Raw genomic sequence first — 13,196 nt, 5'->3', positions numbered from 1 at the left:
TTTAATATATTTTTAAGTAAATTATATTTTAAAAAACAACCACAATTATATTTCCAAACAACCCTCAAATTTGGGTTTTGTATTTCCTCATGCAAAAACAAATCACACCATGTGCATTGTTTTGATTACGTTAGGAAGAGGAGTAGTAGCAGTTCATTGAAATTAATCATCGGTGTTTGGTTTATTTATCTATTTTATCATACAGAGGTATATTAAGTTGGGTTTTTTATATCTAGTTTATTATGTAAAATGATATGACAAATGTACTATTTATTTATTTATTATTATAGTAATTTGAAGTTATTAAACTTGATTTGTTTTATAAATTGACTCGGTAAATTTAAAGTGATGTTGTTTAAGTTGTCTGGAATTAATTCTTTACTATAATTAAATTTAATTTTAATGTTATATTTGAATTCAATTGATAAATAAATTAATATTTATAAAAAATTTAAAATTTTATTCATTTTATTTTTTATATTGATATAATTTTTTTTCATTTTTTTTTCTTTAAATGTCTATAAAAAAAGAGATAAGTGGAAAGGTATTTTGAAAAAACTAGTTTTAACATTGAATCTTATTTATTTGGAATTGTAAATTAGAGAAGTTGACCTTTTATTTATTTTTATAATATTTTTTTAAATAAAATTAAAATGATATTATTTTATTTTTTTAAAATCAAATCAGATCTCACTTGTTTTTTACCTGATTATGGGTTGTCCCAGGTCTACTCCCACCCTATCTAATTTAAAAAAACATGTTAGACTAGATCCTAGGTTAAAGAATTAATACTTAGCTGGATTTAATAATACTATAAAAACTATTTTTGGAGGATAACTTTGCTTTAAAAGGACATTTTATTTGTAAGTTTTATTACAGCTGGACGCACGCTTAGAAAGAAACACCGTCTACGATTGGGCTTGGATTGGCGGCTCGTATAACTGAGGTAATAATGGGCCGCGCAGGCCCGTGCTTTTAGCTCTACATGGAAATGGCAATATTTAACTATGGTCCTCATATTTGTCGAAACTCTCATTCATAGTCTCTATTTTATTAGGTTATTTTTATACCATTGGTTGAACGAGAAAACTTGAATTTGATGAGTTTTGATCCCACATCGCTTGAAAATAGTCATTCCAATTGATTGATGATGTCTTAATTTATTTATATATTTAATTAGAAATTTCTTATTTACACACACACACACAATAAAGGATAAAAAACAATGGATTGATATGAACATGCAGTACTTGACTTTTATTGACTCATTTTTCAAAATTAATTTTCATTTATTATAATTACCATCATATTCATTCTTTTCCTCGTAGAAGACTTTTACATCTCTTAACTCTTTTCATTTTTTATTTTTATTTTACTATATTGATTGAATGAGAAATCTTCAACATATTTTTAATAAAAAGACGAAATAAATAATCTCTAATCTCATATTGCTAGGAAATAGTTATTTCAAATTATTTGTCTTGTAACGATAGATATATGATGGTGGACCAAATGCATTACTTGAAAACAATTATCTTTATTAACTCATTTTTCAATATTAAATTCCTTTGATTACAATTACCCCAAATCCATCAATTCATTTTTTTTTCACTTCAAATGATTTGATCATGCCTCTTCTTTAACTCTTTTTCTTTATATATAATTATTTTTATACATACTAGTTAAGTGATTTTTACTATATAATAAACGATAAAATTAAAAAGTTTTGATCCCGCATCGCTCAGAAACAATTTATTTCAAATGATTGATCATGTTTTAATTATTTTTTTAATTAGAAGTTATTTGTATATTTATAATAAATGATTAAAGATGAGTTTTGTCTTTAAAATAGTTATTATCGTTATCGACAGTTATTATTATTATTGACTCATTTTTTATAATTGATTTTCAATAATCGATTCAGTGGATAATTTTTAACTAATTTATAATAAACAACAATATTAATGAGTTTTGATCACGCATTGCTCGGAAACGGTTTATTCCAAATGATTTTATAATTTTAAAATAATATTCCATATTTTAGTTTATAATTTATACTAACCCTTAATAAATAAATGTTCTTAATTGCCATTTTCCTCTTTTCTAATGCAGTAAAAAAGCCTTATTTGTATATTTATAATAAACGATAAAAGATGAGTTTTGTTTTCAAAATAGTTATTATCGTTATCAACAGTTATTATTGTTATTAAATCATTTTTAAAATAGATTTTCAATTATCGGTTGAGTGAATAATTTTTAACTTATTCATAATAAACGACAATATTAATAAGTTTGGATCAGGCATTGCTTGGAAACGGTTTATTCCAAATAATTTTAAAATAATATTCCGTATTTTAGTTTATACTTTATAACAACCCTTAATAAATTAATGTTCTTAATTGCCATTTTCCTCTTTTCTATCAGTAAAAAAAGCCTATAATTAAGAAGTATTATCAATTCTTTTTACTAACAAAAACCACTTCCATTTAAAGCAACAAACCCTTTTCCATTGCTAATTAATTGCTGCAGTAATTGAAAGTAGATTGATTATACATGTCAAGAGCACCCTAATCCTTTGACACAAAAATCATCACACGCCCAATCCTTTGCTATTTCTTGCCAAATATGCAGATATGTCTTGCTTCATTTCAGATTTTGAGCGAGTCCATAACGCCTGTTTTGCCAGCACAGAAACACGCGAGAAAGTTCCACCACTTTTTGTCTTTGCCTTAACCATGGTTTTTTTTCACGTTATACAGCTCTGTCTTTATCTCTAAAATTGCATGCAAACTCAGACACAGTTACTCCTTGAACTACCTATATAAACCCCACTTATGTTACCTTTCATGCACCGCTCCTCGCTAAGATTCTCTCTCTCTCTCTCTCAATTTCTCTTTGTTGTTCTTTTGTGGGGCTAGCTTCTTCTCTTCAGCAATGACAGGCTTGGCAGCTCTTGAAGCTCTCACTGAGAAGCTGTACGACTTCATTCAGTCCATGGAAGATGATGTCTGTTTTTTTGTCTTCTTGGTACATTTTTATGTGTTTTTGATTGTCATTATGTTTATCAATTATCTTCTTTGCTTGCAGGGACTTGTGGACCATCATTTCAAAGATTGTTACAACTTGAAGGAGGCCAATGGACCCTTCCTGTTTATTGAGCTTCTTCCTACTTACATATCTGATTCTGAAACCACCTTAGAGGAGATGACTACCGAATTGTACGTTTGAATCTTATGCACATGCATGCAATGATTGTTCTTTCAGTTTATCTAAATGAGGTCTTTTTTTGTGTTTTATTACTGATTACAATTTTCTTTCTTCTTAATTTTCTTACAGGGATCAGCCTCTTGTGGACTTCAAACATCTCGAACAACTATGCATCAAGCTAAAAGGAGGGACCTCATGGTGATATAATTTATTCCATATCAATCCATTTATTGATTAGATCTAGCTTGCGTTGCATTAATTAATCATTATGAAACATGTTTAAGAATTTTTTGATTCCTTAATTTGTTTTTATCTGTTAGAAACAATCGTCTCAGCGTGCTTTGCGTGAAATGATTGAATTGCCTAATGAAAATTTTGATAGATAGTTGATTTGAATACCTTTAATAGAACTACCTAGCTTATGCATTTAGTGGTGCTGGGTCGGTTGTGTTCACTCATGGCTAATAACAGTCATCATGCTTATCATAATTATTTAGACTCGCTCTGTTCAATTTGGTGTTGCAGCCTTGGTGCGTGCCGGGTGGCGACTTCTTGTGGCGAATTTCGTCAGGCTGTTATTGCCAGAAACAAGGATGAGTATGAAATCATTAAAATTATGCTCCTAATGCAGTTTTTATTTGAAATTGCAATAGATATTAGTTACCATATCTGTCAGCCACTCACTTGTTGTTGTGCATTATCTGATTTGTAGCTGCCTCCTGGGGTTGGAGGTGATCAAAGGTGATTTTTTCATTCTGCATAATAAATTGGAGGCTTTCCTTGAGGTAACAGATATGATATTAGTTTGAGTTTGTGGATTTCCAGCACTATATTCGACGTAGAAAGTTATCAGTGACTTTTTGTATTAGTAATGGTTGTTGTTCCTCTGGGATTTCTCTGATGCAGCTGGAGAGGAGGATTGTGACCAATGACTACCAAGGTTGCTGAAAAGCACAATCTGGTGATTTTTCTGTTCTGCTATGATCTGCGGACCGTGTTTCCGAGTTTTCAATAATGAAAGCTGAAACTTAGTTTGCAGTCTGTTTAGAACTTGTCAGATTTCATTTCTAGTCCTGTTTGAACTTTCAGTTGTTGTTTGATGTCATGTATGTTTCCCTGGAATTATTGTGGGCATCTTTCTCTACCCTACGGGGGGAGTCCTGGAGCCACCGGTAATTTGCAGCGAACCTCTATGTTTCTCCTTCATTTGCTGTTCTGAACAAAGAAAATGGGAAGATTTATTATCTCCTCTAGTGGTTTTTATCATGTGGTTGTTTGGATTGTTTGTTGTCTTTTGGCTGCCAGAAGTTTATTCACTGGGGGTAATAGTTTAATGTAATGTTAAAAACTGGTTATCATGTTTAGGACAGATCAAGCAATGGTTTGAGAGCGAGCACCATCTCCTAAAGTTGTCATCCTGCTAGCCTTAACAGGATAGACAAAACCTTTATTTTGTCATCTTCTGGCAACCTACTCGTGTTTCTATGAAGAAAGACTGGACACACGAGAGGGATTTCTCACCTTACTTTCATTTTCCCGAAACTCTTCTGTGCCAAAACCATGGAGAATTGTCCCAGGTATAGTAGCAGCTCCTAGCCAGAACAAATCTCAAGTCGTTACAATTAGACCTATTCCGCCATTGATCTTGTCATGGCAATTAGACCTCGTAACAATTATCATTAAGCTTACCATGGCAGTTAGAACTTATTACCACAAGCTGTCAATTTGTTTAAGATCTGAAACTTTTCTAATCCATTTAGAACATGAAAAAAGAAAGAAAAAAAAAGGTGGCAGTCCGAAGAACATCTGAACACTTTAATTTGGACACTGAAGAACGCTGGGCGATAGACTAGGCTAACTCACTGCCATGGTTTAAGATTTTGGCTCCATTGGAACTGTGTATTTAGTTATTTGGGAGGGGAGAGGAGGAGAGAAAGAACGCATGCAATGGGGATTGGATTCTGTTTGGCGGAGGTTTGAAAATCTATGAAAGGACATCTAAGACCATAGAAGAATTCAACAAGGTCCATTACAGCTACCACTAAGACCTTTCAAAAACCTACACTGGTTTCTGACCAGATTAGACTGTTCAAAGTAATCATTTTTTTTTTGTTACAGGCTGTTCAAGTAATCTGATTCATACAGAACACAACTAAGACCTTTCAAAAACTTACACAGGTTTCTGGCCAGATTAGACTGTTCAAAGTAATCTGAATCATACAGAACACGATGCACCCTGAAACTCTAAACAATATCAGGGACCGATGAATGTTTCAACTCACAGTAATGAACAATTACAGGACCGCTGGTCAGTTTAAGTTTTGCCATGAGCTTGAAAGAAAGGTAAAATAAAAGGAGCTTATGCCGCAGAAAGATACAAAGCCGCATGTTCATAGTGATTAATAAAAAGTTGGCAGAAGATCATAGTGATTAATAAAAAGTTCGCAGAAGATCATAGTGATTAGACAACATAGCATTTAAAGAGCAATGCATTTGCTGCCCCGAAAAGGTAATCAAGTGGTGCCTTGTTATAGTTCATTGAATATTCTGAAAATCAAGAGTTGATTACTGGTATATGCCATCATTCTCATGAACAGGTATCGTCCTAAATTATATTTTGGTGCTGCCATTTTATGATTGTCGTGGGACGGGACCAACAGCATCTCTCGAAACAATCCAAAAAGAGATCAGATTGATAAATTTTCACAGGAGTTCTGCCATTTTTGTGTGAACTATAGCCGTTCATTTCATGCTATACCTCAACCGAAATTTTAATCTTTGATAAAAAGATCACGAACAAAAGGAAAAATATCACTATCCACAGTTAAAATCTCAGATTTTTCTAGCACACCTAGGGTTTTCTAGTCTCAAAAAAAGAAAATACTCGTAACCTGCATCCTGCAGAAGTAATGTTCTAAAGCTGTACTACAGCTGATCTGAAGAATAAAGTTTTTCTGATATCATAGTTCCTCAATCAAAGAGACTGAAGCCCAGATCCTGCAAGGAATGAAACATAAGGAACATCAGTGCATTAGCAATTAAATAATATTTGCATGCATAACAATAACCAGATGATCTACATGATGACCCGACTAGACATGAATGCACGAATAGAAAGGAGGTCCCAGATCAAAAGAATTGAAAATAGAGAAGTGGGATAAAAAAAATATATTCAGCAAAACAATTAGCTAGCTACTTGTAAATCTAGTAATCCGGCCTTAAGAAAGATGTTGACTTACATCATCTGTATCCTCTTTCTCTTCTACCTTCTCCTCTTTTGTCTCACCAGCAGCAGGAGCAGCAGCGCCATCAGCTGGAGCAGCCGCTGCAACAGCTTCGCCACCACCACAAGGCACAGAAGCTAATTTCTCCCTTCCAGCAGCAATAAGCTCAGTTATATCCTTATCCTTAACTTGAGACAAGAGTAGCTCAATCTTATCATCAGCTTCAGCACCAACTGCAAACCATACTTCAAAGCATTCAAAACCTCAAAAAGCCGAATTATTTCCATAAACGTCCAATTTGTCCTGAGTTTTGGCTTTTGTGACTGAAAATTCACATTTTGATTTTCCTTTCAAGAGAAAAGAGAAAGAATTCAGTTTTGACATACTACATAAAATTAATTAAAGAGATACATCCAATCCAAAAACAATCCAAAAAGAAAGGATTTAAATTAAGAAAAATGAGATTCAAGATACAAGTACAACAAAAAAGTTTAGGAAGAAAAAAGAAAGGTATTTTCGAGTGATATAATGTTTTTTCACTTGAAAATATATTAAAATAATTTTTTATATATATTTTTAAAATTTTTATATTAGCTCAACAAAATTACTAGGATTACATTAAAAATTATTAGTTTGATATATTTTTATATATAAAAAATATTTTTAAAATACAAAAACAAAATGAAGAAAGTATAAGGTAATTAATCCGCTACACAACCCAGATTAAGATTCAATTCAGAGTAGAACACAAGCATACAAATCAGTCCTATTGACCTAAATCAAGTTTCTTCGGACGGCACAATCCCCGTACCCCTTATGTCAAAACCCAAAAGCCACAAAACATACATTACTTTCAGAGCCTAAATGCCTTACAGTTAGATATATTCAAAGCACAAATCAGGAAAAAAAAAGAAAGAAAGATGAACCAACAACACAACCCGTTTTTATGCCTAATTTAGTAGACAAATCAACAAGCACGCATCCAATCTAAACTTTTCAAGCCATAACATACAACATCAACAAACAACTCATCAACAATATAGCATATCACATACAACATTGTGAAAAAAACTAGCTAATCCCCTGTTTTTGATCCCAAACAGGAAGAAAAAAAACTAATTTATAATGGGTTTTTAATTTTCTGGTCATTCTTTTATTCCCCGGAATAATATCATCCAAACTGAACACAAGATTAATTTTTTAAAAATCCCAAGATTTCTTATTAATTACTTGCCTTTCAAGATTTCTTCTTTAAAAAAAAACAAGAAAACAAAGATTTCATCTTTCAAGCCAAAAATGAAAAATATAAACAATAAAGAGCATATACCAGAGGCAAGAATCTTCTTGATATCTTCAGCAGAAGGGCTATTGTTGCCACCCAAAACAGCCAACAAGAAAGCAGCAACAGTCTTCATTGTTTATTTCTTTCTTTTTCCTCTAAATTTCAACAAAAGCAAACAAATTAGAGTATGATACAATAAGGGCTTGCCGTATTGCAAAGAAAAAGGCAGAGAAAGATTTTACCTTTGAGGGTTTTTTCTTTGATCTTCAGAGAAAGAAGAAAACCGTGTGAAAGTTAGGGTTTTGATGGGGTGTTAATAGAGTCAGGGTTAGGGTTTTATGATGCCTGGTTAGTCGTTTAAAGTAACTTCCTTTGCACGTTTTCCGCTATGCACAAGGACATGGGTTTTTTTTTTTAATCTTTAACAATGGTTTTTTATTTTTTAAAAAACATAATCAATGGAATAATTTGTGTCATTAATGCTAATTTTAATTACCAAATATTATTCTTGAATTCCCTTTTCAAGCATATATCTCATGACATTGAAAAAGGATTATATTTTGAATAAATGAATCTCATAAATTAAATTATTAAACTTTTTATGAAAATAAATAGTAGAAAAAAGTCGAAATAAATTATTTTATTGCATATGAATCTAATTTATTAATCATTTGTAGTTAAAGTAAATTTGAATAAAATTACAGTTAAACCTTTATAAATCAATATCCATAATAATAGTATGAAAACTTTTTAATTAATTGAGATATCATTTAAACTTTAAATTTAAGTTGATATAAAATAAAAATATTATTTAATCGAGATTACTAATTTATTGAATATCAATAAAAAAAACTAAAGGGAAGGCAATTTCACTACACACGCACACACATTTTTTTATTCATTACAACAATAAAACAACTGTTTTGCTCTTTCTAAAAATATCAACATTATTTTTGTTATAGAGTTATTTTGATATGGCTTATATTAAAAATTTATTTAGAAATATAATTATTATTTTTACAAGTAAAACAAATAAATTAATTACACTTGCAAGATGGGGCCGGCTTCACATTTGTTCCATGAGTTTCTTCTCCAATCCATGCTCCTAGTTTCTTCCCATAAGTACATTAATTTGGCTTAGATACATGCAATGATGCATCAAAATCAAATAATGCTTGATCGATCACATTCTTCGTTGACCTCTCAACCAGCGATATGATGATCTGCCCAAGTGATGTCCTTTCGAACTTCCTTGTTGTCTCCTTTCCTTGAGAAATCCTTGCAGGACGATGTAACAGAGATTCAGCAGCGATTTATTCAAACGTCAGAAGTTAAACACCACAACACTGACATTCCTCTTCACCTCCACCTTCTTTCTCGCGTCTCTTGAGTTTTTATCTTCCAAGCTTTTGAACAGCCTGCGTTTTCTTGTAAGAACAAAAAAGATCTGTGGAGTTGTGTGTGATATTTGGGGAAGACAAGCTACAGGCTGCAGCCATATAGAATTTGCAATTCCAGAGACTAAAAGGAGTTCAAAAGCGTTCATTTTACTAGTCCTAGCCCAGATATGACCTCTAAACGGGTCAAGCATACAAATCATTTTGAGTACTTTCGTGACTTCGGGATCCAGAGAAGAATACGTGAATATAATATAGTCATGCAAGAAAAATGAGATTTTCTATATATCTCTATATACTTTACCCGCAAATCGTCACAGTTTAGGTGTTTTTTTTCAACAAAAAAAAATAATTGTATACACAAACTTTTTTGGCATGTTTTTATAGTTAAAAAAAATTCTAAATAAAAATAAAATAATTTATATGTACATGTAATTAAATAAATCAATCACTATGTATGTTAATAAATGAACAAAATAAACGATAAATGATAATTAAAATAAAAAATCGAGATACATATATATATATATAATCTCGCAAGGCGGGATACTTATCCGATTATGTTAGCTACATTTGTTTATTAATATATTTTTATTTAATCAAAAGATAATATAAATAGACACACATTAATTAATTTAATAAAATAAAAGAGAATAATATTATACAAGCATGTACATATTAAAAATATTATCTGCAAATAAATTTTTTCTCCTCTAAAAAAAAAATTCATCTATACAAAAGATAAAAAAAAAAACTATAAATGAATAAGAAAAACCTTTTAAAAAATAAAATGCATAACCAAAAAATAATCATTACTCAAAAGAGACTCCATAAACAAAAAAAAAAGATATATTAATATGAATACAAATAAAATAAAAATTTTAAAAATATATATATAAAAAACATAAAAAAAAATTTAGAAAAAACACAGAAAAGGTCAGCACTATTGAGCTTGGCAAGCTAGGTTAGCCCAACCTGCTTGACCCATTTCTTCAAGGCTTGCACGCAAGCCTGCCTCGGGTGATTGAATCCTTATTTTTCTTTTGGCTACATTTAGGGTAAGTGACAATTTTTTTTTAAAAATAAAATTAGACGGTGCGTCGTTTGATGCTACCTAAATTCCCACCGTGTTGGTCAGGAAATCAGGCTTCAACTTTTTTGACCCAAAAACCCATGTTCGACTTAAAACACTTAAAAAACACCTTAAGAACCATAGTTTTCAGACCCGGCTCGATCCAAGGCCTGGGTCAATTTTTTTTAAAATCAAAACGACGCCGTTTTAGTAAAAAAAAATCAACGGGTTGCAACCTGATTTTGCCGGGTCACACCGGGTTTTCCCTTCCTCTATTTTTTCTTCAACCTGACCTGGCTCCAGCCCGGGATGACCGGGTCCCGAGTCGACCCGCCGGGTCAGGTCGAGTTTCAAAACTATGTTAAGAACCGTGATAAGCTTATTTCATGGCTTAAAAAAAAGAAATCAACATGAAATCAAAATTCAAACTAAGCTCATATATGTTTTTTTAAGGCAAAAAATACATCTAATATAAACTCCTCCTCATCAAATGAAACCATATAATATAAATATCAACTATTTTGATGACCTAAATCATTATCAATGGAATTTTTCTCTCTATTGCTAGAGTTCAACGATTTCTCTCTTTTCTTTCTAGCCAAGGATTGAAAAATAACAGAAAAAAAAATTATACCAAAATCAAACTTAAAAAATTTTGAGAAACCAAAATCATATAATTTAGTTATTTTTAAATTTCAGGGACCAAAGTGTATTTGTTGCCAAGACTTATAGCGTGCCACTCATGTTTGGCGCCTTTTCATTTCAATCCCTCTTCTTTCAACACCATTTTTTATTTCTAAGAAATCACAATCAATTAGCCTTTAATTAGAACTAAATTGCCAAAAAAAAAACCTTCAATTAAGATTAAATCGCTAAAAAAAAATTTAAGGCCCAAAACAAATTTTCGACAAGTACATAGTGCAACACATTGCAATCCATGGTGATTTGTGTGTGCGTAAAAAATGCCATGCGTTTTAAGTTATAGCATAATAATGATAATACATATAACCATATGAATGTACCAGAGAGATTATTATAGCTTACATCCAAGTAAAATCATGCTGGATATCCACAATCCACATCATGATCATAGAAAGCTCAACAAACTATAACCCAGTAGAACACAGTTCCACATAGTAAATATTGGTATTATCAACATTATGCAGCAGCCACGGTTTCTGCAGGCTTTGCGGGTTCAGCTGGTGCCTCTGCTTCCCAGAAGGCAGTCTTCTTCCCGGTCTTAGAGACGGTCTGAAGAACAGCATCTGGCTGCACGTTTCCTTTCACTGTGACTTTTTGCTCCTTCAAATCAATGTCATATGATTCCACACCTGAAGATGCTCACAGAAGAAACACTCTATTATCATCAAATTACAAAAAATATGAACCAAAGGTCTAAATATGAAAATAGCATTCGCTCATGGAATTTTAAGCCAGATTTGATTAATATTTCAAAAATCTACCTTTCATCTTTTTTTCTTTATTTGTTGATGAAGAGTAAAGAAGTGCATTGCTTTCTAATGTACAATTAGTAAATATCCTATTCTTCACAAATTGCAGATGCTCCGAAACCTCATCATACCAAACTGCTAACTAACCTACTCGCAAAGGTGCAAAATTCTGTAACCAATCTTTGCCCTAGTTCATTATCAAATAGACCATGAACACGATGTACACCTTGCCCTAAAATTCCTGGAACAGTACCTTAGCATCAAGGACTAAGATTGACAACCCAGCAAAGCCCATCCAAAATGTTTGGCCATTTCAATTGTTTGTGTGTGTGTGTTGGGAGAAAGACAGCACGGTCAACAAAGCTCCAGAGACTAAAAAGATCAAAAGCAAGGGCAAGAACAAACCTTCCATTTTGCCCAAAACCCTTTTCACAGCCCCAACACAGCCTTCACATGACATACCAACCTTGAGGACAACAGTCTGAAATCAAGCAAAATTGAAAATCATTACACATTCAAAAATCAGCAACAATCATAATGTCAACAAATCAAGAAGAGGGAAGGCAGCAAAAACCAAGACAAGCTCAAAAACAGGTGAAGACTTCAGTTAACATCCGAGCCTAGATAAATTTCTAACTCGTAACAATAACACAAAAAGAAAAAAAGCCACTTTTGTATCCCTTTCATCCTACAATTTTCATTCAACTATATCCAGAAATGATTCAAAACCACAGTTCCAGGTTCCCCAACAACAAAGCAGCAATCTTTCTCCCTCAAAAACTAGGTTCACAAAATTAAATTTTACACCTTTACCAACTTTTTTAACCATAACAGAATTCACTTAAATCCTCAAACAAAACAAAATGAACACAAACCCAATAACCCTAGAAAAGATTCAAACTTGAAATTCAACATGGCAATCCAAAATCAATCAAAGACTCATAAACATCCCATCACAAGTCAAAAAAACAAGTAAATAATACAATAAAAACACAGACTTTGCCATAAAAGATGAATCAAGAAATAAGAATGTTTGGTACCTGAGACATGATTATGGTATTACTGCTGTAATAAACAGAACAAAAAACAAGGAATCAAGAAGACAGAGAGAAGATTTTAAGTTTGTTCTTGATTATGCATTCTTCGAAGGCGTGAATTTATAGAATTTTTTTATGTGTGCGATGAATTCTTTTTTGTGTGGGTCCCGGCAACTATTTTTTTTAATGTCTATTTTGCTTCAAATTATCTACTTATGCCTAATTCCCCAATCAATTTTGATGTAATTTCTTACTTAAAGAGTTTTTTTTTTTTTTTTTTTAAGTTAGTCAACAGAAAATTATTTCTGTTAGATTAAAGAATTTATAAATATATTTTTTATGAACTCACAACCTAACCTAACTTAGATGCAAACAATGTTTTAAATTTTATTTTGTCTTAATATTATTTCAATAAAAAAAATTAACATTCGTGTTGTTCCTTTTACCAATTTGCGCTGATGTTGTGATGGTTTCTGTCCACAAAGAAAAAGGAGTTAGTTCAGTTAAATAGTTTTCTATATTTTTT

At 31.8% G+C, this 13,196-nt stretch overlaps 3 protein-coding genes across 3 annotated transcripts; 1 reads left to right on the top strand and 2 right to left on the bottom strand.

Annotated features, from left to right (window-relative positions):
- The first annotated feature begins 2,934 nt into the window (after positions 1–2,934).
- LOC133696442 (histidine-containing phosphotransfer protein 2-like) lies at positions 2,935–4,466 on the top strand. Its single transcript, XM_062118632.1, has 6 exons — positions 2,935–3,006; positions 3,088–3,218; positions 3,337–3,405; positions 3,733–3,804; positions 3,920–3,992; positions 4,114–4,466. The coding sequence occupies exons 1-6, from the start codon at positions 2,935–2,937 to the stop codon at positions 4,153–4,155; spliced, it is 459 nt and encodes a 152-aa protein (XP_061974616.1). The 3' UTR covers positions 4,156–4,466.
- A 1,494-nt stretch (positions 4,467–5,960) lies between these two features.
- On the bottom strand, positions 5,961–8,367 carry LOC133697029 (large ribosomal subunit protein P2A-like). The gene is made up of 4 exons (XM_062119346.1): positions 7,956–8,367; positions 7,759–7,868; positions 6,447–6,664; positions 5,961–6,204 (listed from the first exon to the last, which is right to left on the bottom strand). Exons 2-4 carry the CDS (start codon positions 7,844–7,846, stop codon positions 6,178–6,180), a joined length of 333 nt encoding a protein of 110 aa, XP_061975330.1. The 5' UTR covers positions 7,847–7,868; positions 7,956–8,367; the 3' UTR covers positions 5,961–6,177.
- A 2,783-nt stretch (positions 8,368–11,150) lies between these two features.
- LOC133697846 (copper transport protein ATX1) lies at positions 11,151–12,832 on the bottom strand. The gene is made up of 3 exons (XM_062120655.1): positions 12,674–12,832; positions 12,039–12,114; positions 11,151–11,513 (listed from the first exon to the last, which is right to left on the bottom strand). Exons 1-3 carry the CDS (start codon positions 12,680–12,682, stop codon positions 11,341–11,343), a joined length of 258 nt encoding a protein of 85 aa, XP_061976639.1. The 5' UTR covers positions 12,683–12,832; the 3' UTR covers positions 11,151–11,340.
- Positions 12,833–13,196: the final 364 nt, after the last annotated feature.

Source organism: Populus nigra, chromosome 6 (assembly GCF_951802175.1).
Source record: "Populus nigra chromosome 6, ddPopNigr1.1, whole genome shotgun sequence".
Taxonomy (NCBI): Eukaryota; Viridiplantae; Streptophyta; class Magnoliopsida; order Malpighiales; family Salicaceae; genus Populus; species Populus nigra.
This window is presented reverse-complemented; position numbering and strand designations above follow the sequence as displayed.

Bases quoted from the DNA above. Each gene is read 5' to 3' on its own strand.
- LOC133697029 (XM_062119346.1), bottom strand. From the start codon at position 7,846: ATGAAGACTGTTGCTGCTTTCTTGTTGGCTGTTTTGGGTGGCAACAAT. The intron at 6,665-7,758 runs GTATATGCTCTT...TATGGTTTGCAG, and splicing joins CAAGAAGATTCTTGCCTCTG to TTGGTGCTGAAGCTGATGAT. The intron at 6,205-6,446 runs GTAAGTCAACAT...CATTCCTTGCAG, and splicing joins AGAAAGAGGATACAGATGAT to GATCTGGGCTTCAGTCTCTT.
- LOC133696442 (XM_062118632.1), top strand. From the start codon at position 2,935: ATGACAGGCTTGGCAGCTCTTGAAGCTCTCACTGAGAAGCTGTACGAC. The intron at 3,007-3,087 runs GTCTGTTTTTTT...CTTTGCTTGCAG, and splicing joins TTCAGTCCATGGAAGATGAT to GGACTTGTGGACCATCATTT. The intron at 3,993-4,113 runs GTAACAGATATG...TCTCTGATGCAG, and splicing joins AATTGGAGGCTTTCCTTGAG to CTGGAGAGGAGGATTGTGAC.
- LOC133697846 (XM_062120655.1), bottom strand. The intron at 11,514-12,038 runs GTTTGTTCTTGC...GAGCATCTTCAG, and splicing joins GGTTTTGGGCAAAATGGAAG to GTGTGGAATCATATGACATT.